This window comes from Gopherus flavomarginatus, chromosome 5, assembly GCF_025201925.1.
Source record: "Gopherus flavomarginatus isolate rGopFla2 chromosome 5, rGopFla2.mat.asm, whole genome shotgun sequence".
NCBI lineage: Eukaryota > Metazoa > Chordata > Testudines > Testudinidae > Gopherus > Gopherus flavomarginatus.
The window spans coordinates 117,577,557-117,600,090 of record NC_066621.1 but is presented as its reverse complement, the minus strand read 5'-3'; the positions used below and the strand labels follow the sequence as shown (position 1 = coordinate 117,600,090).

The 22,534-nt window shown below is 50.2% G+C and overlaps 3 protein-coding genes across 17 annotated transcripts in view; 1 reads left to right on the top strand and 2 right to left on the bottom strand.

The window, feature by feature from the left end:
- The window catches only part of TTLL5 (tubulin tyrosine ligase like 5), a 234,727-nt gene extending 230,709 nt beyond the window's left edge, over positions 1-4,018 (bottom strand). For 5 of the 8 annotated variants that reach the window (XM_050955657.1, XM_050955660.1, XM_050955661.1 and 2 more), the window contains exons 1-2: positions 3,556-3,969; positions 2,500-2,660 (exon numbers count right to left, since the gene is read on the bottom strand). In XM_050955657.1, the coding sequence (XP_050811614.1) occupies positions 2,500-2,573 (74 nt within the window). In that variant the 5' untranslated portion in view covers positions 2,574-2,660; positions 3,556-3,969. The other 3 variants (XM_050955655.1, XM_050955654.1, XM_050955653.1) reach the window with 3 other exon arrangements.
- Positions 4,019-4,040: 22 nt separating this feature from the next.
- On the top strand, positions 4,041-10,638 carry ERG28 (ergosterol biosynthesis 28 homolog). Of its 4 annotated transcripts, none has more exons than XM_050955768.1 (4): positions 4,041-4,139; positions 4,988-5,139; positions 5,858-5,948; positions 10,086-10,638. In XM_050955768.1, exons 1-4 carry the CDS (start codon positions 4,135-4,137, stop codon positions 10,285-10,287), a joined length of 450 nt encoding a protein of 149 aa, XP_050811725.1. In that variant the 5' UTR covers positions 4,041-4,134; the 3' UTR covers positions 10,288-10,638. The 4 variants fall into 4 exon arrangements, with proteins under 4 accessions (XP_050811725.1, XP_050811727.1, XP_050811726.1 ...); XM_050955770.1 differs by lacking the exon at positions 4,041-4,139 and adding an exon at positions 4,160-4,244; XM_050955769.1 differs by lacking the exon at positions 4,041-4,139 and adding an exon at positions 4,169-4,267.
- A 699-nt stretch (positions 10,639-11,337) lies between these two features.
- The window catches only part of FLVCR2 (FLVCR heme transporter 2), a 64,905-nt gene continuing 53,708 nt past the window's right edge, over positions 11,338-22,534 (bottom strand). Inside the window, exons 10-11 of one of the 5 annotated variants that reach the window (XR_007774705.1) lie at positions 20,138-20,234; positions 11,338-13,383 (exon numbers count right to left, since the gene is read on the bottom strand). Coding sequence is in view for 2 of the 5 variants with exons in the window: in XM_050955707.1 (XP_050811664.1) it covers positions 22,149-22,280 (132 nt within the window). In the remaining 3 variants the exon portion in view is untranslated. The other 4 variants (XR_007774703.1, XR_007774704.1, XM_050955708.1 and 1 more) reach the window with 4 other exon arrangements.

The following is a 22,534-nucleotide window of genomic DNA, read 5'->3' as shown; positions in this document are numbered from 1 at the left end:
TGACAACACTGCAGCAGATACCAGCTAGTTTGCTAGACCTGCGTCAGACTGTGTACTAGGAAGAGAATATTCAAAGTACCTAATGTAGCCTTACCCCTGGAAGCATTTACTCTTGCTCACCATAGAACTCAGTCCAGGATACATGACGACTCAGTGTACTGGGTAGGAATAGAGCCTCTCACCTCCAATTCTTGCTTCAAATCCCACCCAGGTTGATAGTGGACCCCAAAAATCTGTTCAGATAATATGCAGAGTTCTTGCAGCTGTGTTGGTCCCAGGATATTAGAGGGATAAGATAGGTGATGCAATATCTTTTACTGGACAGACTTCTATTGATGAAAGACAAGCTTTTTAACATACACTTCTTCAGACCTGACCTGAGGAAGAGCTCTGAGTAAGCTCTAAAGCTTGTCTCTGACCAACAGAAGATGGTTCAGACAATATGAAATAAATCCACGGCTTCAATGCAATTTCCACTAAACAGGGGTCTACATCACAAAACCACCAGCACAACTGTCCCCCCTCCACCTTTACAATCTCAGGAGAAAGGCCGACAATTGAAAGAACCATAACATCTGAATTCTGTTCAGGGCAGGGGAAGGCACAACTGTGTGAGGTACAAAGGATTCAGTGTCCAAGGGCTCCTTTTTAGAGCAGTGGGCATTATACAGGCTTCTCTTGCTTGTGCCCCGGCTAGATCCCTGTGACCTATACACACTGCCCATCTCTGTTTTTATCCTTCTTTGAATCTTGAGTTCTGAGCTTAGTGGTCCCTCTCTCACCTATCCACCAACCCAGTATTAAAATAGGCTGCCACTTTTCATCAGTGATAAACTTTAAAAAAAACATCATTCAGTAATATACTTGTCTGTACCCTTGGGTTAAAAACGCATAGAGAAGTACCTGTGTACCTTCCCCCGCTTTCTGCATTTCTAGACAGAGGTGCACAAGAAGGCTCCTATATGGGCTCCTTCTCAAGACTGAGGTAAAGCAGTAATCTGCATGGGCCCCCTCCCCACTTGGGATAGAAAAGTTTTCCTCATAGACCATCCTATGTATCAGACCAAATGTGTTGCATTTGAAAGAGAAACAAATATTGCCTTTCCCTAAATAAAGGCAAGCCCCATCCGTGCTCCCTCCCTCAACTAGACCAGACCATTCATGCCTGAGCCCTCCTATCTGGCCCCAGAAACCTCCCACCCACACTTCATTGAATTCAGTTGCTCACCCAAGGCCACTATGCAGCAGCAACAAATCTGTGCACAGGCTAGCACCTTATATAAGTGGGAATAGAGCCAAAACAGCATGGAGAGGCTTTAGGTTAAGCTCTGCCCTGAGGATTTGCAGTGAGACTACCAGGGCTCAGACTATCCTCCAAGCAACTGTTTACATTCATCCCTAGCATGACCTTGGTCATCTGGTGCAGACATTGTGACTGAAGGACACAAACTTGGGCCCTGTTACCCCTTCCCTGGGATGCTGGAGGACAACTGGCTAGCTCGATTTTGTCTGGAGCAACAGGTAGAGGCCCTCTGTATAGTCAGCTTGGGGAAGCCTTTGCCTCCAAGTCCCTGCTATGCTGAGAGTGATTTTTGAGAAAGAAGGGAACCCAGCTTGTTAAAGCAAACTCAGCTAATGTGGGAGCAGGATACCATTCGGGAAATGGACAATTCTGAAGCACCACAGATGGAAGGAAGTGCTAGACAAAGCTGGGGATTAGGGCTGACAAGAACTCAAAGATGAGTGGAAGTAATATACTTCCTATTAAGCTTAAATAGAACATGGCAGGCACGAGCACTCAAATGCCCTGCATTACACAGCAGGCTGCGCTGCAACTCTGTGCTCCCACACATGAAAACCAAAGCAAATGCAGCCAGCAGAACTGGGGCTACCCAAATTTTCCTGAATGGCACCAAAGAGAATCCACCTCAGATGAGAAAGGGATGCCAGTGAGTCATGAAAGAATGTACCAATAGATAGAAAGCCAGAAAATGAGTGGAGCAAGAGAAATCATAAATATCAGGGTTGGAAGGACCTCAGAAGGTCATCTAGTCCAAGCCCCTGCTCAAAGCAGGCCCAATCCCAGATAGATTTTTGCTCCAAATCCCTAAATGGCCCCCTCCAGGACTGAACTCACAAGCCTGGCCATGTAGCAGGCCAATGCTCAAACCACTGAGTTATCCCTCCCCACATCTAAGGCCTCATCCCCTTCCAGAGGCTCCCTTTCTACAGGGAAGGGGTCCTTCTAGGCTTCCCAAAGCAAGGAGTTCTGCACCTACCAACATACCATGTGACCCTCACCCTTCTTTATTATTAAAAGCCCAAGACCCACCCCAGCTATTTCCCTCCTCAGCACACAGGAGGATGCGGGGACAGAGGAAGGATATGGAGACAGAGAGAATGCAGAGGTCACACTAGATAAGTAAATATCCTCTAAAGACCCCAGTACATTCCAGGTGAAGCATAATGAAGGTTCAGGCACAATATGTTTTTACTTACTCTGGTCCTTCTTCCACCTCTTCCTCTGACGACGAGCCAGTTTCCTCCAGGCCCCGAGCCATCCCAACTGGCATCTCCAATGGGAGTTTTCATGCAGCCCAGTCACAGTGGTCTCTTAGACCCTTTCATATAGAATCAGTGGATCTAACCAGTGCAGCTACCTGCAATAATCATCAGAAGCATGGGTGTATGACTGAGCAGAATAGCCTAGACACAGAAGTCAACTCACCACTACCTCAACTGTTTCCAGTACACAAATCTACATGGGATATAAACTCTGCTGCTACAGGGCATAAACCAACCTACTTGCTGCCAGAAGGCAGGAAGAAACTTCCTTAACAATCAGGTCTTGTACTTTCCTCTCAATCATCAGAGGTTCTGGCCACTAGTCCGGGACACTTGACTGCACTCACTGGAGATGGATAGCACTGCTAGTTTTTAGTCACTGTGCTACTCCTTTGGGGCCTTCAATCATCATGAAGAATCCCCTAAGGACCCCCTCCCCCATCTAACAGCTCCAGTGCAGGAAGTCCCAGGCTAGTTGCCAAAGTGTCATTGGGCTGACTCAGCACCCCAGGGGAGAAAGTTACTTTCCTGTGCACCTGATTCAGACACTAGCTGGAAAAGGTCTGGCTATTTCAGCACTTTCTTCCTCAATGGCTTTCCTTACAGGGACATGCTTTAGTCAAACCTCTTCAGGCTCTACCACCTACGAAGGAGGGACAGGGGGAGGGATAGCTCAGTGGTTTGAGCATTAGCCTGCTAAACCCAGGGCTGTGAGTTCAATCCTTGAGGAGGCCAGCAGGGGGTTGGACTAGATAACTTCCTGAGGTCCCTTCCAACCTCACTATTCCATGATTCCAGGACAGCCACGCCGCCTGCTGCCGACCCGCGTTGGCCCAGGTCCTCTGGTCACTGCCGTGCAGGAGCCTCCGACTCTCCCCGTTAGCACGGCCAGAAGGGTCGGTGAGGCCTGAGGGCACCACAAGCTGCCTGGGATAAGGGGCTTCCCAAGGCAGCGGCCCCTCCCCACTACGCCCGCTCACCCGACCCCACCTGCCACCAAGGGGCCCGGCCGCGCTCCGGGGAGGCGCCGAACGCAGCCGCCTCAGGGCTAGCGAGCCCGGGACACCAGGCTTCCCGCCGTGCTGCCGGGCGGCGGCCGCAGCTTCCCCAGCCGCTGGGAACCCGCGTGACTGCCAGGATTCTCAGGGATCGCGCCGGGCGCCGCCCGCCTTCCCCCCGTACTTACAGCCTCGTCTTCCCGGGAGGGGGGCTGAGCTCCGGGCAACTCAGCCCTGGTGGCCGCAGCTCCCTCCGCCTGACGCTTCCCCGGTTACTACAACAACCAACAGGCAGGCAACCGCCCCAACTCCCTGCTGCGCAGGCGTCAGCAGCACCCTCCCTTCGCTCTTCCAGCCGCGCAGGCGCAAACGCTGCATTGCGCTGCGCTCCCTCCTCAGCAAGGCGCAAGCGAACACCTTGCTCGCGCCACTTTCAGCTTCCGCTTCCGCCTCCTCCAACATGGCGACCGATCAAGCCGAAATGTAGGCTGGGCCCATATTTTACGTCTCCGCGCCTCAGGGGCGGAGCCTCCTTAGTGTCTTTGATTCGTGTAGTGACCTATCAATCCACATGGCGTGTGAGTCGCGATAGGTCTAACAGCCAATCAGAGTAGGGGCATGGCTAACAGGGAACCAATCAATGCGCAGAGCATCCAGGGGCGGGGGTGCTGCTGTATAGAGGTGGGGAGTCGCTAGGGCTGCGAGTAGGTGTCCAGTGGTATGAGGGCTGGTCAGAGGATGTGGTGCTGGGGCTTGAGGGAGATCGTGGGGGAGCGGGGCTGGGCTGGGCGTGGATGGGCTCGGGGGATCTGTTGGGGAAGGGCGATAGGGAGGTGATAGGCGCTGGGGGACTTGTGTGACAGATTTGGGACAAGAGGAAGCAAAGTGGGTTGAAGCCCTGGGACAGTGGAGCGAGGAGTGCAAATCCCTACACTGGCATTGGCGAATACGATGCATTAATGGGGGAGTCCGAGCCTTGATATCGTGGTGGTCGTTGTCCAGCTTTGCCATACAGCTAGCTCAATACACTATCGATTTTGCAGACGTGTGTTTGGGGTGATGTGGCAATGTGCAGCTGCCAATCGGGGAGAGAGAAAGGTGGAGAGGATGCACCAAAGGTGTATGAACAGGACCTACTTGGTCAAGTTTGGCCCAGGACCCAGACAATTAAGTGACCTCCCACAGTGAGGCAGCATCATACTTTTCCCTCCCCTTTTGATGGACATACAGATTTCTACCTTTGCATTATGAGGGGTGTAGTGCAGGCCTCATCTGGTAGGGGCAGGTCTCTTTATGGGAATCTGTGGGAAGAGAAGGGGACTTTCTGTGGAAAAGCCTGGACTCTGGTTTAAGTGGAAGCATTCTAGGGGGTGGAATCCATGTGGTTTCCTTTTGTGATGCTGATCTCCTGCCTTTGTCCCCAGGAGCAGGTACCAGAGCATGATGAGCCGTTTTCTGAATGTGTTGCGCAGCTGGCTGGTCATGGTGTCCATCATCGCGATGGGAAACACACTGCAGAGCTTTCGTGATCACAGCTTCCTCTCCGAGAAGCTGTACACGGGCAAACCCAGCCTTGGTAAGGAGCCCAGGTTGCCCTTCCCGCCCATCAGGAGGCATTACCATATCAGCTATACCTCATGTATCAACATCCTGCCCCAAGTCCTGGAGGACTTTTGTCCACATCTCAGAAGTGAGCCACAATTTGGGTCATAACCTCTTGTGAGCCATATGCTAGCCAAAACTCACAAGGGCAACCAGCACTGTCCCTTCTTCAGCAGTAAGCCCTTATCTTCTCTGGAGAGTGCCAACCTGTCTCCACTATACCATCTTCTACAGCCTTAGGTCACCTGCCAGCCAAGATCTGGAACCCTTTCTCCAGACAGGTGGGCACTAGATACGACCCTCTCACCAAGCCTGCAAATGCTGCTATTCAGCAGTTCCAGGCAGCAGAGAGCAGACAGCATTGTTCAGGATCAACAACAATGCCCTTTTAACTCCGTGATCTTAGTACGGCTTCTTCAGTGCTGGAACCAGCCATCCTTCCTTTTCCCCCTTGAGGTCTGTGGTTTCTGGAAAGGGTGCATGGTTCCCAACAGCTTCAGAAACACCTACTCAGCTGCCCTTTAATCATCTAGGAAACCTTGTTATTCTCTCCTACTTGCTGTGGATGTAACTGCACTAGCTGGGAGGAGATCTCATGTTCTTCCTTCTCTCCACCAATTTGCCCAGCCTGCAGAGATGATAGCTCATGGGAGGCAACATTCATTTTCCTCATCTGTTTCTTCTCTGCACAGTGAATGGTCTCCAAGCTCGGACCTTTGGCATCTGGACTCTGCTCTCATCAGTGATTCGCTGCTCCTGTGCCATTGACATCCACAACAAGACGTATGTAAGGGAAACACCAGAGAAGGGATGTCCCTTTTTCCCCATAATGTTCACTTGTCACTGCTATAACAGCTCTTTCCCGTCCTTTTATGGGGTAGCTCTGGGGGTTGTCAATAGCTGCTTCCTGAAATCCCCTTATTGGGCCCCTCTTGGGGTAGGAGTAGACAGTCTTCCCTTGAAACAGGTAGCTCAAGATGGGGGATTAATTGCTGCTCTCTCAGTATCCTTTATGGGGTAGCTCTTGGAGTAAGAGGTTTAACTACTGCCCCTTGAATCACAGGAGGAAAGGCCACTCACTTGAACCCAACTCTCAGATCAAGCTAATAATTACCAGATCTGACATGGCCTTTTAAGCCCTATAGTGCAGGGGTTCTCAACCTTTTTCTAAGGGCTCAGCAGGGGTGGGGAGGCTTCAGGGAAGGGGCCTTGGGCATAGGCATAGTTTGACTTCTATTTCGGGGCAGGGAAGAGGCAGGTGGGGCTTGAGCCACCTCCACATGGTGGAGTCCAGTGAGGTAGTGCCACCTCCACCCCCTGACTCACCTCAGCAGGCCACCCAGCCGGTCTGGGTTCGGGGGGGCAGAGGCACAACCAAAATGTATAACTCAAAGGTGGGGAGCTTCGCTCAAAATGTATGAAAACAGCTTAGGGTGCAGGGAGGGGGTAGCTAGGGTCTGTGTGCAGGCGGGGGGTAACTCAGGGAGGATTTGCTAGGGGCTGTAGGAGGGCAGCTCAGAGTGGAGGTAGGGCATCACTTGGGGCTGTGTGCAGATGGGGTAGGTCAACTTGCGTGGGGGATGGCTAGGGGCTGTGTGCAGACAGGGGGTAGCTCGGTGCAGGGAGGTGAGTACTGTGGGCTGTGTGCGGGCAGGGGGGTAGCTCAGGGTGCATGGAGGTGGATACTAGGAGCCGTGTGTGGGCTGGGGTAGCTCAGGGTGTATGGAGAGGGGTATTAGGGGCTGTGTACTGGGAGGATTATCCTGCAGTCCCTGTTCCCAGAAGGGTCTGCCAGCCATGGAGCCAGGTCTCCCCAGCTGGGGGGCTCTTACCAGCTGCCTCTACGGGAGCAAAGATGTCTGGGAACTGAGGAACAGCTTCAACCTAGGGCACCAGCATGAGTGAAAGAAATGCTGCTGTTGCCTGTGCCATGCACCAGCCAGAGCAGCAGCTGTCCCACACTCCCTGGCTCTGGCTTCGGCTTCCTGCCTCCGACCTGGCCAGGGGGCGGGGAGAGGAGGAGCATGGGAGGTGTGGAGCTGCCTCTGGGAACTGCTTTGATCTTGCGCTGCAGTTGGGGGCAGGGGGCTATGCCCTCCATGTCACTAACTCTGTCCATGCGCTCAGGGCTTCTGCCTCACAGGGAGCACCAGGGCTCGGGGCTCTGGGATTCAGCCCTGTGCCTCCCTGCTTCAGCCCCACAGGTGGGTGCCAGGAATCTGGGCTTCAGCCCCACAGGGTGGCGCCAAGGATCAGGGCTTCAGCCACAGGACCCAGCAGCCCCCTTGAAAGGGTTCATGGACCCCCTGGGGGCCACAGACCCCCGGCGGAGAACCGCCGCTATAGTGTTTCTGATCCTCATTCTGGAACCCTCAGCCCGGTTGCCTCATTACCCTGGCGATACTGGGAGCTTAGCAACACTGCAATTATACTAGTGCATGGTGCCTGTTTGCCAGTGGCTGCTCTGTTAAGGATTATATGGCAACTTATCCCAAGTCACGTGTCATGCACCCTCTTGTGGGGCTGAAGGAAGCACATGTACATGGGCTGTCTTGATTGGGGCCAGCATCAGCTGGTGGTTGTCTTTGTAACTAGAGGGGATGGGCACCAAGGCTGGCTGTTTATTCCTCTGGTAATGGAGGAACTTCTGACTGGCAGTAGTGCCAGATCAGGATGACTTCCATATGTATCTCTAGTACACGCTGGATGAATGACTGTGTGATGGAGATGGGAGGCTGGTGGTTCCCTCTGCTGGGTATATTTGTAGAGGGGTGAATTCAGGCCAGTTGGTTATGTCTGGGAGTTAGGGGACTGCTGGCAGTTGCCATGGGAGGGGCACATCCTGACCAGCTGGTTGTTTCTTGTAAAGGTTTTGTGTTCTAATAGAGTCTGCAGCAATGCAGTTGCTAGAGAGCAGCAGAGCTCAGGTATTACATCAGCTTAGGTGTTCGATTTGCAGACAGCTCCAGGCCAGAAACAGCCCAAATCAGCTTCTCTTCTTGTATCATGGAGTGCCTCCACCATTCCCCAGTTCCTTGTCCCCTCAAGTTCTTACCACTCCCCTTGTGCACATACACACGCCTTATCCCCCTCTGCCCCTACAATGGCAGTCTGTGCACGTCTGCTTAATGATGCACATGATCTCCTCTGCTTCAGTGAAACCTGCCTGCAGCTGGACCCCTTCCTGCAACATCAGATGGTTCCTGTGGTGCCCCCTCATTGAACAGCTCTGGGACAAGGACGTGATGTTGTCCTTAAAGGCTAAGTTCCCAGTGCCACTGATCTCCTCTGAGACATTCTATCATCTCCTCTGTACAGATGGGCTGTGTTGTCTTCCCAAAAGTCCCAGGGAGCTGGATACTACCCTAAGCACTGGCCTCCTGGAGCTGCCTCCCACTCCCATACCCACAGGGGTAAGGGCACTGCCTCCCCAACCTCTTTCTCAGCCCAGTCCAGCTCTGTGCCTCAGACTGACCACTTTCTCTTTCCAGTGCACTGCGCGCTCCTGCCCCTCCCCACTGACTCCACGGCATCTCCTATCCTGCCTGCCTACCCCTGCTCAGTACTCCCAGATCAATTCAGGTTTCCTTTTAAAGTGCCATTCTCCTGCAAAAAGCTGTAAAATGCCTTATGGGCCCCATGTTTGTGTCACATTTGCTGTTTACAAGTAAAAAGATGTTTTTTCTTCCCATTTCTTCTCAAAACTCACCCTGGGCTGTGAGAGTCAAGCGAGATGCTTTCCTTTTTGCACACCATCAATAGAGAAGGTTCATCAGGACAAATTCTGACCTCAGTGCCACCTGTGCTACCCCATTCTAGCCGTTTGATGTAACAGATTGGAACTTTAGCAGAATCTTTTACTATGATGCATTGGCTGGAAGAGAATCCAACTAATTCTCTCTCAGCTGGCCTAACAGGAGTCAAAAGCAGCAAAGACTTATTTCAGTCACAGAGAGGTGTGCTGGAGCAATTTTTAGAGTGGGGGTGCTGATGATGGAAACCATGTATTTGGTGTTCGTTATTGCTACTTCAAGATGGGGGTGTGGCAGCACCCCTCGTTCCAGCACCACTGATCACAGAAGTTGGCAGCTCTGACTCCACTACCCCGATAGGAAGGGCCTAGCAAATGAGAAGGGGCCATAGGTACATAGTCACTTTACAGAATAAGGAAGGGTCTACATTAGGAAATTATCAGATCTTCCCAGAGTTCCTCAACTGGAGTTGATAACTGTTTGGGTTTAGTGTAGACAGGACCAAGCCCTTAAGCCCTCATTACTGAAAGCATCCTACACTCATCTCTAGGCCCCTTCCTTGACAGTAATGTTTGCACTTTCAGCTGCCATTTTAGCCCTGATTGGCCAGGATTAAGACCGTGTATTGTCAACAACAGGTAACTTTCACCATGTTAAAAAAGCTCTAACACTTTTGTGGGCACAAGGAAGATCTTGAGAGAAAATGTCACAGGCACCAAAGAGGCTGGGAAGGGACCTGTCTGTGGTTTCCCCATCCTGCCCCTACCAGGCTGGAATTGAATCTCACTTCACAGTGTGAGGATGGACTGGGCTGGCTCTCCCCATCCTGCTCTTTTCCTCTCCCTGCCAGGCTTGCGCCTCCACTCCACGCTACCCACTAACTGCTCTCTCTTTCTCTCTGCTCTTGGCAGCCTCTATCACATCACACTCTTGACCTTCCTCATAGCCCTGGGCCACTTCCTCTCTGAAGTGTTTGTTTACGGCACAGCAGCCCCCACGATTGGTGTCCTGGCACCCCTGATGGTGGCAAGTAAGTACAGCTCACTCCGTGATTCCCCTGGGAGCTAGGAGGCTAGGGTAGAGCTCAGATGAGGGGATGGGGAGAGGTAAAGTTCCCTTCCTGAGGGCAGTGTTTCTGGCACTCACTTGCCTTCCATCTGTGTCTCAGGTTTCTCCATCCTGGGCATGTTAATTGGGCTGCAATACCTGGACATGGATGCAGTGTCACGAAACAAGAAGAAAAACTGAAGCCAATGGTCGCACATAGGTTAGAATCACCTGCCTGCGGACTCCGCATCTTTCCTGCCATCTTACCTCCCTGGCCCCCTCTCTGCTTCTCTAGCCCCTGGCCTCCTGCAGTCAGATCATAGTTTGACTTCTCATTAAGGACTCTTCATTAGCAATTGATTTCAACTGTACAGGCAGTGTTTTAATGGTGACCAGTGATAAAAGCCCAGCCCCAAGCCTGCAGGGGCTGTCCCACTGTAGGCATTGCCTGAGACATCCTCAGCTCCCAGGCTGGCAAGAGGACCACTTCCCAGCCATGCCCAGCACTGTTCTCCCCCTGCCGCAGGGCATCTGCAGGGAGGAGGAGTAGAGCCACCCATGATCTGCTGGAGATCCCTGGAGGAGGAGACACCAAGTCCAGCCCCTGGTGCCGCGGTGTTTTGTTGTGTGTCTATGTTCATGGGGCAGTTTGTAATAAACAGTAGAAAACTGTGGAGGTTGTAGAGTGTTGCCTTCTACTAGAGAGAGGGAGGGAGGAATGGAGACCCAGCCTGAGTGACAAGGAGCAGTCATCTTTAGCCCACCTCAGCCTGGAGGATAAGTCAGTCCTCCTACCTCCTTCCAATCTCCTGCTCCACAGCCTGATTGCTCACAGTGTACGGACATGAAGTGCAGTGAAAATCTATTGCTGCTTCTTCCTCTTCCCCTAGCTTATGAGGGAGAATGAAGTGAACCCAGCTGTTCCTTTACTTCTTCCAATGTGGCTGTGATCCAGCTCCCAGCAGAGACTGTGTGCATAATGTACTGCTTGTGAAAGCAGAGAGGGTCTGGTCGAGGCCTAAGATGGGGAAAGCAGGTGGTGGGAGTTATCAGGGCAGGGTGGGTCTGTGCAGAAGAGGGAGTGAGGATATGAGAGGACATGGGAGAGAATAGGCACTAGTAAACAGACAATTGCTTCTGCTCTCTGGGGCAGGAGCCCCTGCCCTATTCAGTGGAACCACCACAGCAGTTCCAGTGAGAGGGAATTGTGTAGGGAGATGTGTTAACCACATAATGCCCATTGTGTACCATGAACTGGTCCTGTCCCTCTGCATTTCCATTAGTGGGCTCACACAGCTGCATGGTATGCATCATCTTTACAGCTCTGCCAATGGTAGGCTCCCTGTGAGTAGATTACTGATGGACAACCGTCAGACTGCTGCACCAATACAGCTATTAAATACAAATTATATTTAAAAATACAAGGAATCCAGTGAACATTTTCCCAAGGCCTTTTGATATCACATAGGCCTGTGCCACTCCCACAATCCCCAAAATTGTATTATAATAAATCAGGGTAACCAGTGGAGGAAGGCCACTTAGAGGGAAGACAATACTGGTCCAGGGGCACGCTCCGCATTATCAAGCATCAATCTAATGGCTCCAAAACTACAGCCTACACAGCACTTACTGGTGGTCCTTAGAGATGACGGATCATGTGCTGACAGCTCTCCTTGTTTCCAGCTACTTCAGCAGATGTCCAGGCTCTTTATTGAACAGAGGCACCTGGAGGCCTGCAGAAGCAGATGGACATGAGGAGGTGCCAGCCTAATTGCTGCTTCTAAAGGCCATGGCTACTGAAGAGAGGCAAGAGGAACTGCTTCCACCAAACCAGGGGCCTGAGCTGCCAGCCAGCAGCAAGATAGGATGCCCAAAAATATATTGAGTGGAACAGGGGACCCGGAGGACTAGGTGGCTGGGAAATGTGCAGCTGGGGGGGAAGGGGCAGAGGAACAAAACAGATGGGAGGGGAGATAAAATGGAGAGCAAAGGCAGCGAGGATGATTAATTTTTCCAGGACACTTCAAAATATCTATCACTGTTTTCCTAATCTTTTCCATGTGACTGACTGCTGGAATTGCTAGGTGGCTCTCACCCACTGGAGGAGGGGGGCATTGATCATAGGGAGGCAAACTACAAGACTGCAGCTGGGAAGAGAGATGAGGTCAGTGCTCATGAGTGGAGGAGCAGGCAACAGCAAATGGTGGGGCTGATGGTGAGTGGGAGGGGAGTATCCACAAGCTACTCAGGTGATGTGGTTCCTTATGAAAAAAGGTTTGGGATGCCCTGTGCTAGAGCAACCTTAGCCTGCCTCCCACAGCTAGTTGGATGAGAGGAGGGGAAGTGGGGGCACAACTTGTGTCTGTACCAGCAGAAGGCTCCCACAAAATGTGTATTTTTATAGCACCAACTTTGTGCTTGTGTAGAGTGCTTTCCAGCCAAGGAAGGGGACGTAGTCCCTGGCCAAAGGAGCTCACAGTCTAACTCAGTAGTGTTGTCACAGTAGCCCTGAAGGCTGGTGTCAAGCATAAGGTAGGCTATGCCCTGGTGCACTTTGCACACATACCCTAGTGCCAGGCCTTGGTCTCTAAAGATGCGAGTGACAGTTGAGCTCTGCCCAGGGCACAGATTGGTGTTTCCCCAGTCCTCTTACAAATTCTTACTCTACAAAATTTCAGGGAAGTTTGATTAAAATAGAAAATCACATTAGTCCACAGACTAAAAATCTGGGCTAGGAGGTCCCTGTACAAAAATGGGAACTGGCCACAGTTGTCATGCACTTTGCAGAGCCTGGGGAAGCATCCTCACACTATGGCCAGGTGAACCACCTGCTCCAGTCACTATGAATACAGGGCAGACCCATCACTTCCAGAGCAAGAGTCACAACTCAGAGCAGGGCTGGTCACAAAGCAAGTGCTGTCTAGTTCTCTCTCCACCAAGAGGTTCCTTCAGAGGATGCACTTGGCCACCCATCGTACACATCTTTGGAAGGGGAGATGAGGGCCACTTGAGGAATGCCACCTTAGGCTCCAAATACTGAGTGCTGTGTTGGAGTCACAGAACCTGCTCCTCTGAGCCCCAAGCAGACAGATTTGGGGCTCATGGCTCCACAGAAGCTTTCCTGCTGAGCAATAAGTTCTCCCACAGCAGGACACAGAGGTGAAAGCAGACTGATGAGAGAACCCTGGCTGATCTGTTCCTTCCGATGGCTCCATGAGCAGCTTTCTGGACTCCGGCCCTGATGCTGCCCCCAATGCCATGCTGTGCAGGTACCAGAAGGATACTGCAAGTGACAAAGATGGGAAGGGGGGGGTGTGGTAGGCAGTGTCTCCCAGCTCTGCCACCCCTCCCCTTCACAGCTTTGATTCATCAAGGACCACAGGAGCAGTGCTGTCCCCAGGCACCTCTTCCAGCGCTTTCTGCAAAATCAGAGAAAAGGGGCATGGTTAGAGCACCAGATGGCTAGGGCTGGGCTTCAGTGCAAGCCTTGGAGCCAAAGGTTGGGGTACTCCTGAGATCCTCAACAAATCATGCATGAGAGTTAGACATGTGCAGAGGAAAGGAGAGGGCCCCAAGGAAAAATAGCTAAGACCATCCTCTTTAGAGTTCAGCTAAGATTGCACCCTCACCCCAGGCAGCTCCACTGCTCAGGTGAGGGGTGTTGGAACAGGCAGAGCAGGGGCCCCTTTCCTCTTGGGCAGCCCCCTGGGCTATTGTAAATACATAGTCATGGCAGCATTATGGACCTGAGGTCTTGCCCCACACAGCCAGCTCAGCTAGAGAAAGGACTTCGCCTCCACTGCAAATGAAGCTTCCAAGTGGGGAAGTGCAGAGCAGCACTTGGGGGAAAGGGAGGCAAACTGCGCCCTGTGGTGGGGGAGAAGCACTAATGAAGCAGCATACAGTGTATTTAAACAGGACAGGAACTTCAGCACCGGTGCTATGGTCTCCCCCTGCCCAACTCAAAGCTGAGTGCTGACACTGCTCGCCCTCTCCCCACCCTACCCCCCATTCAGGCCTCAGGGCTGGCACCTCCAGCCCGTCTTCAAGGCTCAGCGCTTAAATACTATATTTCTTCACCAGAAGAAAGAAAACAACTATATTAAGCCTTTTAGAAGAAAAATTTAGGCTGCTTAATTAGAAAAGCTCCCTGGCCATGAGGTGGAAGGGGTGCTGGGGACAAACCACCCAACTAGTTTTAAAATAAAGCTTTATAAATTTATGAATGGGATCGTATGACAGGGTTGCCAGCCTGAAGCAGCAGGGGACTGGACTTGACCCAGGAGGTCCATTCCAGTCTTATGTTCCTATTTCCCTAGGGAATGACTGGCAGAGCCAGAACTCAGCCCTTATAAGACAACCCCACACAGGCTTAAAGGAAAATCCTGCCCCCCACCCCTCCAGCAGCAGTCTTCCTATGGCACCCTGACCTTTCAGAGTTGCTGTAACAGAATCGTAGGCACCTGTCCTTACTACTGTGACCCTTGCTGCTGAATGTGCTCCTGGTGTCAGCCCTTCAGTTACAACAAGAACTTAACCACTATTGTTACATAAGGCCACCCACTGAATTTTACTGGCTGGGAGTGGAGCCTTCAATGGGCCTGCACTCTGGACAGAGAACAGAACTCAAGAGAAAGGGTCCTGTTCAACAGACTGGCATTCAGCACTATGCATAGTCCCTGGAACAAAGCTTCCTGCTGTACAGCTGCCCCTGCTTCAGAGGGGCTACTGCTAAAGTGCTGCATGGAGACACTGCTGCATCGTCCTACCCAAGTACACAGGACACGTCAACATCCCACAAGCGCTGGACAGGACTTTAGCCTGGAGAGCCCTCCTGGGCCTGTCTGAAAGGAGGTCTCTTCTTTCATTGTTAGTCTGGAGTGCTCAGGGGACGAGAGACAGGCAGGTACTGTAGGCTGCTGCCCTTTAGAGTGGCATATGGGTCTGGGCCCTCCCTTCTCTCCCCACACAGGTGTGTTTGCTAGGCCAGCATATTAGACCTAGAGGCAAAAGTGGAATCCAGCTTCTCCCCATTCAGGAGTCAGAAGGGCAGCTGCCCCATAAGCCCTTTACCACAGCCCTGCCAGTAAGAAATCCCAGGATGTTCCACTCAGAGCTACCCCAGGATTCCCTTCTAGGCACCCCCCTCTGCACCATTTAAGGCAGGCTCTACAGGGCTCCCTGAAGCAGAAACAAACCAAAGAGATCTTGGTGCCTCAGGACATAGCAAGTACAGGCAGAGTGTGGTAGTGCTAAGCAGTTATCTTCCTGTGGAGTGAGACAAGTCCAAGCCAGGAGTCATGGTCAGAAACACACAGGAAAGAGGTTCTCATCTCTCCTCAGTTCAAGAGAAAACCAGGCAGCTTAGAAGCAAGAGATACAAACATAGCTTTATTTTGTGTAGTATCTTTCATACAAACTGCAGCCCAGAAGGTTTTACAGAGTTAAATAATAATAGCTCAAGGGGAGGAGAGAGATCAGGAGAGCTTCAGAAAGGCAGAGGGCTGCAAGGATGCTTTTCTAGACAGCAGGCACTGCAGAGGGGAAGGCTCTTACATCAGCAGTGAGAAGAGTGTTGGCAGGGAGAGAAAAGGCCAAAGTCAGATATGCTGGGAGGTCAGCAGAGTCGAGCTCTGGGAGCTTGGCCAGGGAGGCCTTTGGTGATTTTGAACTGGGGCTTTAAATGAACAGGGAGCCAGTAGAGTCTGAAACCAAACCCATCACAGCTTCATCCCCACTTACCTTTCACCTCTTCTTCAGCTATAGGAACAAAGGGTTAGTAAACCTGCAAACACACATGGCTACACAATCTTGGGAAAGGGAAAAGGCAACGCACACAAGCAGGCACATGCAGTGGGGATAGATGGAAACACCATCCCTGGGAATGAGGTGTGGAAACTGCCTGTGCAGATTTGGGGCAGAGGACGCTAGATATTTGCCACATTGCTAACATGAAAGGTCAGCAGAGCGAAGAGGCGTGTGATCTCCAGGGAGTGGCAAGAACGAGAGAATGTGCTTAGGAATATTCTTCCCATGTCCATCCAGTAAAATTCAAGGAGCTTTGCTAGCTACAATATTTCACTAGAGCCAGATAGTTAGCTGAAATTGTGAGGCCCTGGTGAGCCAGGGAGATGATTAAATCCAAGCTTTCCACTCAGCAAGTATCTCAACCCTGAGTCAGGACACCTCACCAGAGCTAGGAGGATTTTGGCTAGACCTCAGCACGCTGTCAGAAATACCTCCACAGCCAGACACATGCGCATACAATAAAACACAACGTTGTCGCCAACAAGCAGCCAAAACAAGGTTCTATCATGCAGTGTAAATGGGACCTTAACAGGGTTCCAGTGCCATTGAGGACATAATGAAGGTGTCATCTCACTGCAAGATAGACCCATGTTTCAGCCAAGCCTGTCAACGTGTCTATATCAGGAAAGCAGGACCTTTAGACACCCTAACTCAGGAAATACAGTTGTTTCCTCACAGCAATGCTGAGTCAGCCTGTATTACACATGTAGAATTTTCAAGTACAACAGGAACATGTTCCATGGTGAAAAAAAACTAGCATTATGGTTGAGAAAGAATTGTGGCTGAAAGCTGAAGCATCCTTGTGCTCATACTTAAAAATATGGTCTATTGATATAAGTTATTTGTCATACAATAGAAGAAATTGGAATTTTTTTACAAAACCTGCTGTAGAATAAATTTCAATGCACTCCACATAGTCTTTAGATTTGGCATGAATTGTAAGTTTCACGGATATCTACAAAACAGGCCAAGTTTGAACGAAATCAGTTCTACTATTTTGGAATCATGCATGTTCAAAATTCTAGGTAGGCATTTTTGTTTGATGAAAAAAATTCTTAACATAATTCTGAACAGATGTTGCTTTAAAACTTTGTTGAAAATTTCATTGCTGAGCCAAGACCCAGCATGGAAAATTTTACCCATAAAAGGCATTTGTTTCAGAAAGCAACAAATCAGAGTGTAAGCAAACTATAAAAGAAAGATCAGAATGGATGCTCGAAGCCAGCCTCATCTATACGCTGGGGCGCTACCTGCACCCACTATAATATGGCATGGGTAACATTAGCTGGTTGATACTGCTATGGGACCCTAATGCAAGATGATTGTGATGGCTTCAGACTCTGTGTGCTTGTAACAAAAGCAAGTCACAAATAGAGATCTGGACATCTGCCATAGCATTTAAAGAGAAGGGGACATTTGGTCCAAATGTCTCAAGAGCAGTGGAATACAGAAAGCTAAACAAACAGCTAACTTCAGATGTGAATTGATGCTGGATGGGATAGCAGTGAAAGGACTAACAGTGCTGGTGGCATAGTTATTCTGGAGGGTGAAGCATTCACACTGCCAGTCAATTTAACTCCCACTGAAAAAGAGCTTCCAGCTGCAAAGCCATTCCATGTAAGTGGCAAGGTGCATTGATAGAAGATGATTTGTGTGTGGCCACAAGGCAGTTCTTGCTGGAATAAGCAAAGACACACTGTACAGCTCTTGGATAGACCACTGCTAGGAGTGTGGTTCAGTTCTGAAAAGCAACTACGTATAGATAGCCCCTTCTCACTCCACAGAGCCCCTCCTCTGTGAGTAGCAGAGTCAGAGATGATTATTTCAACTGCAAAACACACACACACACACTTTTCAGCTTTATGTTCCTACGACCACTGCGGAGCCAAGAAAGCTATCTCGGAGGAGCTGGCTTCTAGTCCTCTTTCATCAATAGAATCCTTTACTCCATTGAAATTAATCAATCAATCTCCTCCTTCCATGAAAAGGCACCGTCTGGCCTTTGCTCTAGATACTCACTGGCACATTTTAAAAATAGACCACTCAAGCAACCCCTCTTTGCCCCACAGTTAACATGCAGCCACCCACCAGCTGGAAACATAGGCAACATCTTTCCATTTCCCACCAGAGTACTCCCAGTGCCTCCCAGACAGGAAAAGCAAAAGACGCTCTGCTGGGTCAATAAATGAGGTCTATCCCAGATGTGGGGTGGGGGAATGAGCCCCAAAGGTGAGTGACCCTCACCAAAAACACTCTGCCAGCTTCCCACTCTCTCACAGAGGAGGCCAATCTGTTAATCTGTGCAAACCCATAGGTCACAGTGGGGTTACACAGGGATCACAGAGGGCAGCATTGGGCCTGCAGCACCTTTCTTTAAGGATGTCATGTGAAAAAGAAAGAGCCCAAATGCAGTTTGCTGAACTGGCAGCTAGAAAAAAACATTTTAGTTGCAAAGTGAACCCGTTTGGTACAGGCATCACAAAGACATGACAACCATGAACCCTCCACCAGGCCACCTGGCAGAGTGGAGCCACAGTTTAATTTATGCATTTCCTGACATGCACATTCAGAAGTGTTACTGTAATTTGGGGACAATCCAGCAGTTTGCTCTTTATTTAACCATTTAATAATTGTTGCTTGCTCCAATTCTGTAGCCCATCTGAAGTAACCAGATTCTTAAGTGTCATCCCCGAACCTCCCTCCCCCATGCCATTCATTCACCCTCTTCTAGTGTAGGCTGCCAAGCTGCAGATACAAGGCTGCAAGCCCTCTACACCCAAACTCAATTTAAAATCCCAGCCACAGACCTTACTGCAAACTTCCCAAATACATGAGATCAAGGCTTCAAATGAAAATAGCCCCATGAGAGGTTTGTACACCCACTCCAGCCTCTTTTTTGGAACTGTCCCAGAAGACAAACCCCACCACCAGGCAGAAGAACCAGGCTTTGTACTGGTCTGGACATCAGAGCTTTAGGAACATTGGCAGGATTTTCTTGGACTTTGCTCTGCACCTCTGCTGCACAGGGCCATGTGTAAGTGCAGAGTGCCCAGTGCTGCATAGGACAGGGAATATGTGAGGAACCCCTGTCCTGCATTGATGAGATACTGCTGCACAACTGCAAGGTTACTGGTACCTAGTGTCAGGAATGAGGCCTATGATGGGAGTGTGCAGCTCAGCACTCCATCAGCATGAAGAGGACCGTACTTAACCCAGATCTCCTTAGACTCACCAGTGTTCTGCCCCACCCCTTTTCTATCCTGTGCTCTTGCAGGGAAGGGACCAGGCATGCAGGGGACTTGAGTCTCACAAGCACTCAGGCTGAAATAGGGTGACCAGATAGCAAGGGTGAAAAATTGGGACAAAGGGTGAGGGTAATAGGCACCTATATAAGACAAAGTCCCAAATATTACGACTCTCCTTATAAAATTGGGACATCTGGTCACCCTTGGCTGACGGCTTACCCTTGACCTGCACCCACCTATGGTCTCTGCCTACACTTGCACTGGAGCACAACCACCTGATGCTCCCTGCTGCGCACCATGCAACAGCTCAATGTTGCCAATATACTATCTCAGGCCTGAACAATGGTCTTTGCCAGCTCAGTTTGTTTGCTGCACACCACTGAGCAAATACATGCACAAAACACCTTCAAACATCATGAGCAGGACAGATACTGTTTTGGGGCGGGCAGCCAGGCACAGCAGAGGGTTCAAACAGCAAGAGAACAGCAAAGCATTAAACATCCCTAGGCAGCAGCTGAGAAGCCACTTCTAGCAAAGGGCTGGAATTACAGAGGAAAAAAAGCAGAGAGCTTTATGATTTACAGTTACTCTTCTAACAAAAGGCACCAACCCAATGGCTCCATTATTGCCAAACTCTTTAATATTTCATTTGATTGGCATCATCTCTCTGCACTGTCAGGAACAGCTCTCTGACTCAATCCCAGACAGCACCTCCTGCTGGGGAGGCTGGACAGTGACATTTAAATAACTACTTAGCCAAGAGGCTGTACAATATTCCTCTCCCCAGCGAATTCTACTGTGAGTAAATGTGCTATCTGCTCTGAAAAGACTAGAGTTTTGCCTTGGAACACCCACCCCACTAGTCCCTAAGCTCCAGCTACCCAAGCAGCCTCAGCTTCAGTCTTCATTCTTCTCAGGACCACCCCCACAAGCTCAAGCCCCATCTCTTCTCTCCTCCTTCCCACCCTGTCTTCTCCCCACCCAGTCTCTGTACCCCAAACACCCCAATGACTCCAGCTGTTGGCACTAGCTGATGCTGCTCCCCAAGGCAGTGCATTGGTTTGGTGCCAGTGCCACTCCTGTGAGCAATTAGATAAGCAGATTAGTGTGATTCTCCTACCTTTGTATGAGAGCTACTGAGCGGGGATGGGAAGTGATGGTGTTAAGGCTACAAGCTACATTCCATAATCCGCAATGTGACTGCTGTCCTGGAGTCTCTGTAACAACAGCCACAGGTCATGATCCCAGAAAAGGGGACACAAGCAAGAGAGAGAGACAGAAAAGTCATCCATTCCTGGAGAAGGAGGAAACCAATCAAACACCCAGCTGCATGGAGAGCAAGTCGGGTACTTGGCAAAGCTCCTGAAAATACTACAGAATCTTCTGTTGAAAAAGCTTTAGCTCAAAGCTCTCCAGGAGGCAATAAATGTGAGCAACATTTCAGCCTCCCCTCTTCTGATGGATGCTTCCATTTTAACCCATCGAGTGTGAGTTAGATCAAAATCTGCTCAAGTGGGGACTTAAAGTATTAGCATATTTGACCAGACTCCCATTTAGTCCATTTATTTTACTGAGAGACCAGCTAGCCCAGGCTATACAACCAACAGGAGGAAGTTTATGGACTGGGAGTTATTAAATCTGTGCAGAAAACTTCTCTTTGTTATGACACTGTTTGTTATAGACCCAGCCTCTTATTCCTGCCCTGCTCCACTTGCTTGGGAAATACCTAAGTCATAAAGTTCATGCAAAGAAGCCAGACAGAGGTCAGAGCTGTAGGAGAGTCTCTCGGAGGCCTCCAATGAGAGCAGCTCCTGGACGGTTTTGATATTTACCCTGAATTACTCCATGTTTGAAGACCCTTCACCACCAGCATATCCCACCAGTTCTTAATGCGTTTAGTTCCTGGGTCTGCCTGACAGTTCCACAGGAGAGGAGGATGAGTCCTATTGAAATAGCAGCTATGCCTCCTTCTCTTTGTTTTAACACCTCCTGGATGAGGACCCACAATTTTATTTTAGATTTTCACAAAATGTTCCATTAGTTTATCTGACCTGAGCACAGGCCCGCAATTCATTTGGAAAGAGACCTTGTGGCTAATAACAGAAAGGGGCCTTGTCAGTAGTCTTCACATCTGCTGCCTAAAAGATTGGATATTTCAGGCTCTTGCCACAGCTTCTTTTTGAGCAAGAGGCTGCAGCACTAGCACCTTTCACTGCAGCCCAGTTGCATTATGGATTTACAGATGAAATTTGACACAAGATTAATACATCTTTGGCACTAGAGCTGGAAGATCCATCTCCTTGGAGACCTAGGCTACGTCTTCACTACCCATCTTATCGGCAGGTAGCAATCGATTGCTCGGGGATCGATATATCGCGTCTCATCTAGACGCGATATATCAATCCCCGAACGCACTTATATAGATTCCGGAACTCCTCCAACCCCAACGGAGTTGCGGAGCTGACATGGGGAGCCACGAACATCGATCCCGCGCCATGAGGACAGTGAGTAATTCGATCTTAGATACTTCGACTTCAGCTACGTTATTCACATAGCTGAAGTTGCGTATCTGAGATCGATTTTCCCCTGTAGTGTAGACCAGCCCCTAGTCTCTGCTAATCCAACATTCTGGCCTCAGTGACCAAGGGAGCTTTAGAAAGCCATGGGGCAGGATCAATTCAGACAATTTTGTACCTGTAGCGACCAGCTGTATTCTACAACCAAGCTAAACAGTGTTAGTGATTTTCCAGGCTTTCCTGTGTGCATTACTATGCTGGGGAGTTCAATGGTTCACAGTCCCTTAATCCATGCTGTTTGCCATATTGGGGTTCATCTCCCCAGAAAGCTTATTGGATTCAACAAATGGGGGAGGTTACCTGCTGTGGTACAGGTTAAACAAGGGACCCCCAGGTGAATACACTGGAGGGCCCCACATGGGATGGATTTGATGGCCGTTTTTCACCCCTGCTCCGGGATTACATTTGGAGGGTTTGCGTATTTTGTGCTTGTGCTGAGCTATTTCTATAAAAGGTATTTTATTTAAAATACACCTTCCTGGACTGACGGTTGGAGCAGGGTGGCCATGAGGTCTCTTGGAGCTGCTGGTCTCTCCAGATCGGCGCTGTTAGAGATTATCTGGTGGAAGGCGGCACTGTCTTCCAAAAAGGTAAAATTCGATACAGCAGGGAGTTTATCTTATGCATTTTGCCAGCCTTGGACACAGACTGCTTCAGGAGCGCTGGGTGGACGTCTCTGCTTACGTCCTGGAAGAGGAGCCCAGAGCCAGTAAGGACAACAACCAGCCCCTCTAAGGGGGAAACATTGAGATTATCAAACAGTGGTTAATTCACCAAAGGCCTCTTCTCTTACACATGCAGCTGCATTAACTGCACAGAGCATGGGAGCACTGTGCCCAGCATATAGGAGCATAGACAGGAGCTCTGCAGCCACATCTAGTGGGCTGAGCAAAGGGCTGGGAGCCAGGATGACCAGAATTCCGATTCTAGCTATGCCACTG

What these genes read in the sequence shown, in the direction of transcription:
- ERG28 (XM_050955768.1), top strand. An exon ending in CACGGGCAAACCCAGCCTTG is followed by an intron (nt 5,140 to 5,857) that starts GTAAGGAGCCCA and finishes TTCTCTGCACAG; the next exon opens with TGAATGGTCTCCAAGCTCGG. An exon ending in ATTGACATCCACAACAAGAC is followed by an intron (nt 5,949 to 10,085) that starts GTATGTAAGGGA and finishes TCTGTGTCTCAG; the next exon opens with GTTTCTCCATCCTGGGCATG.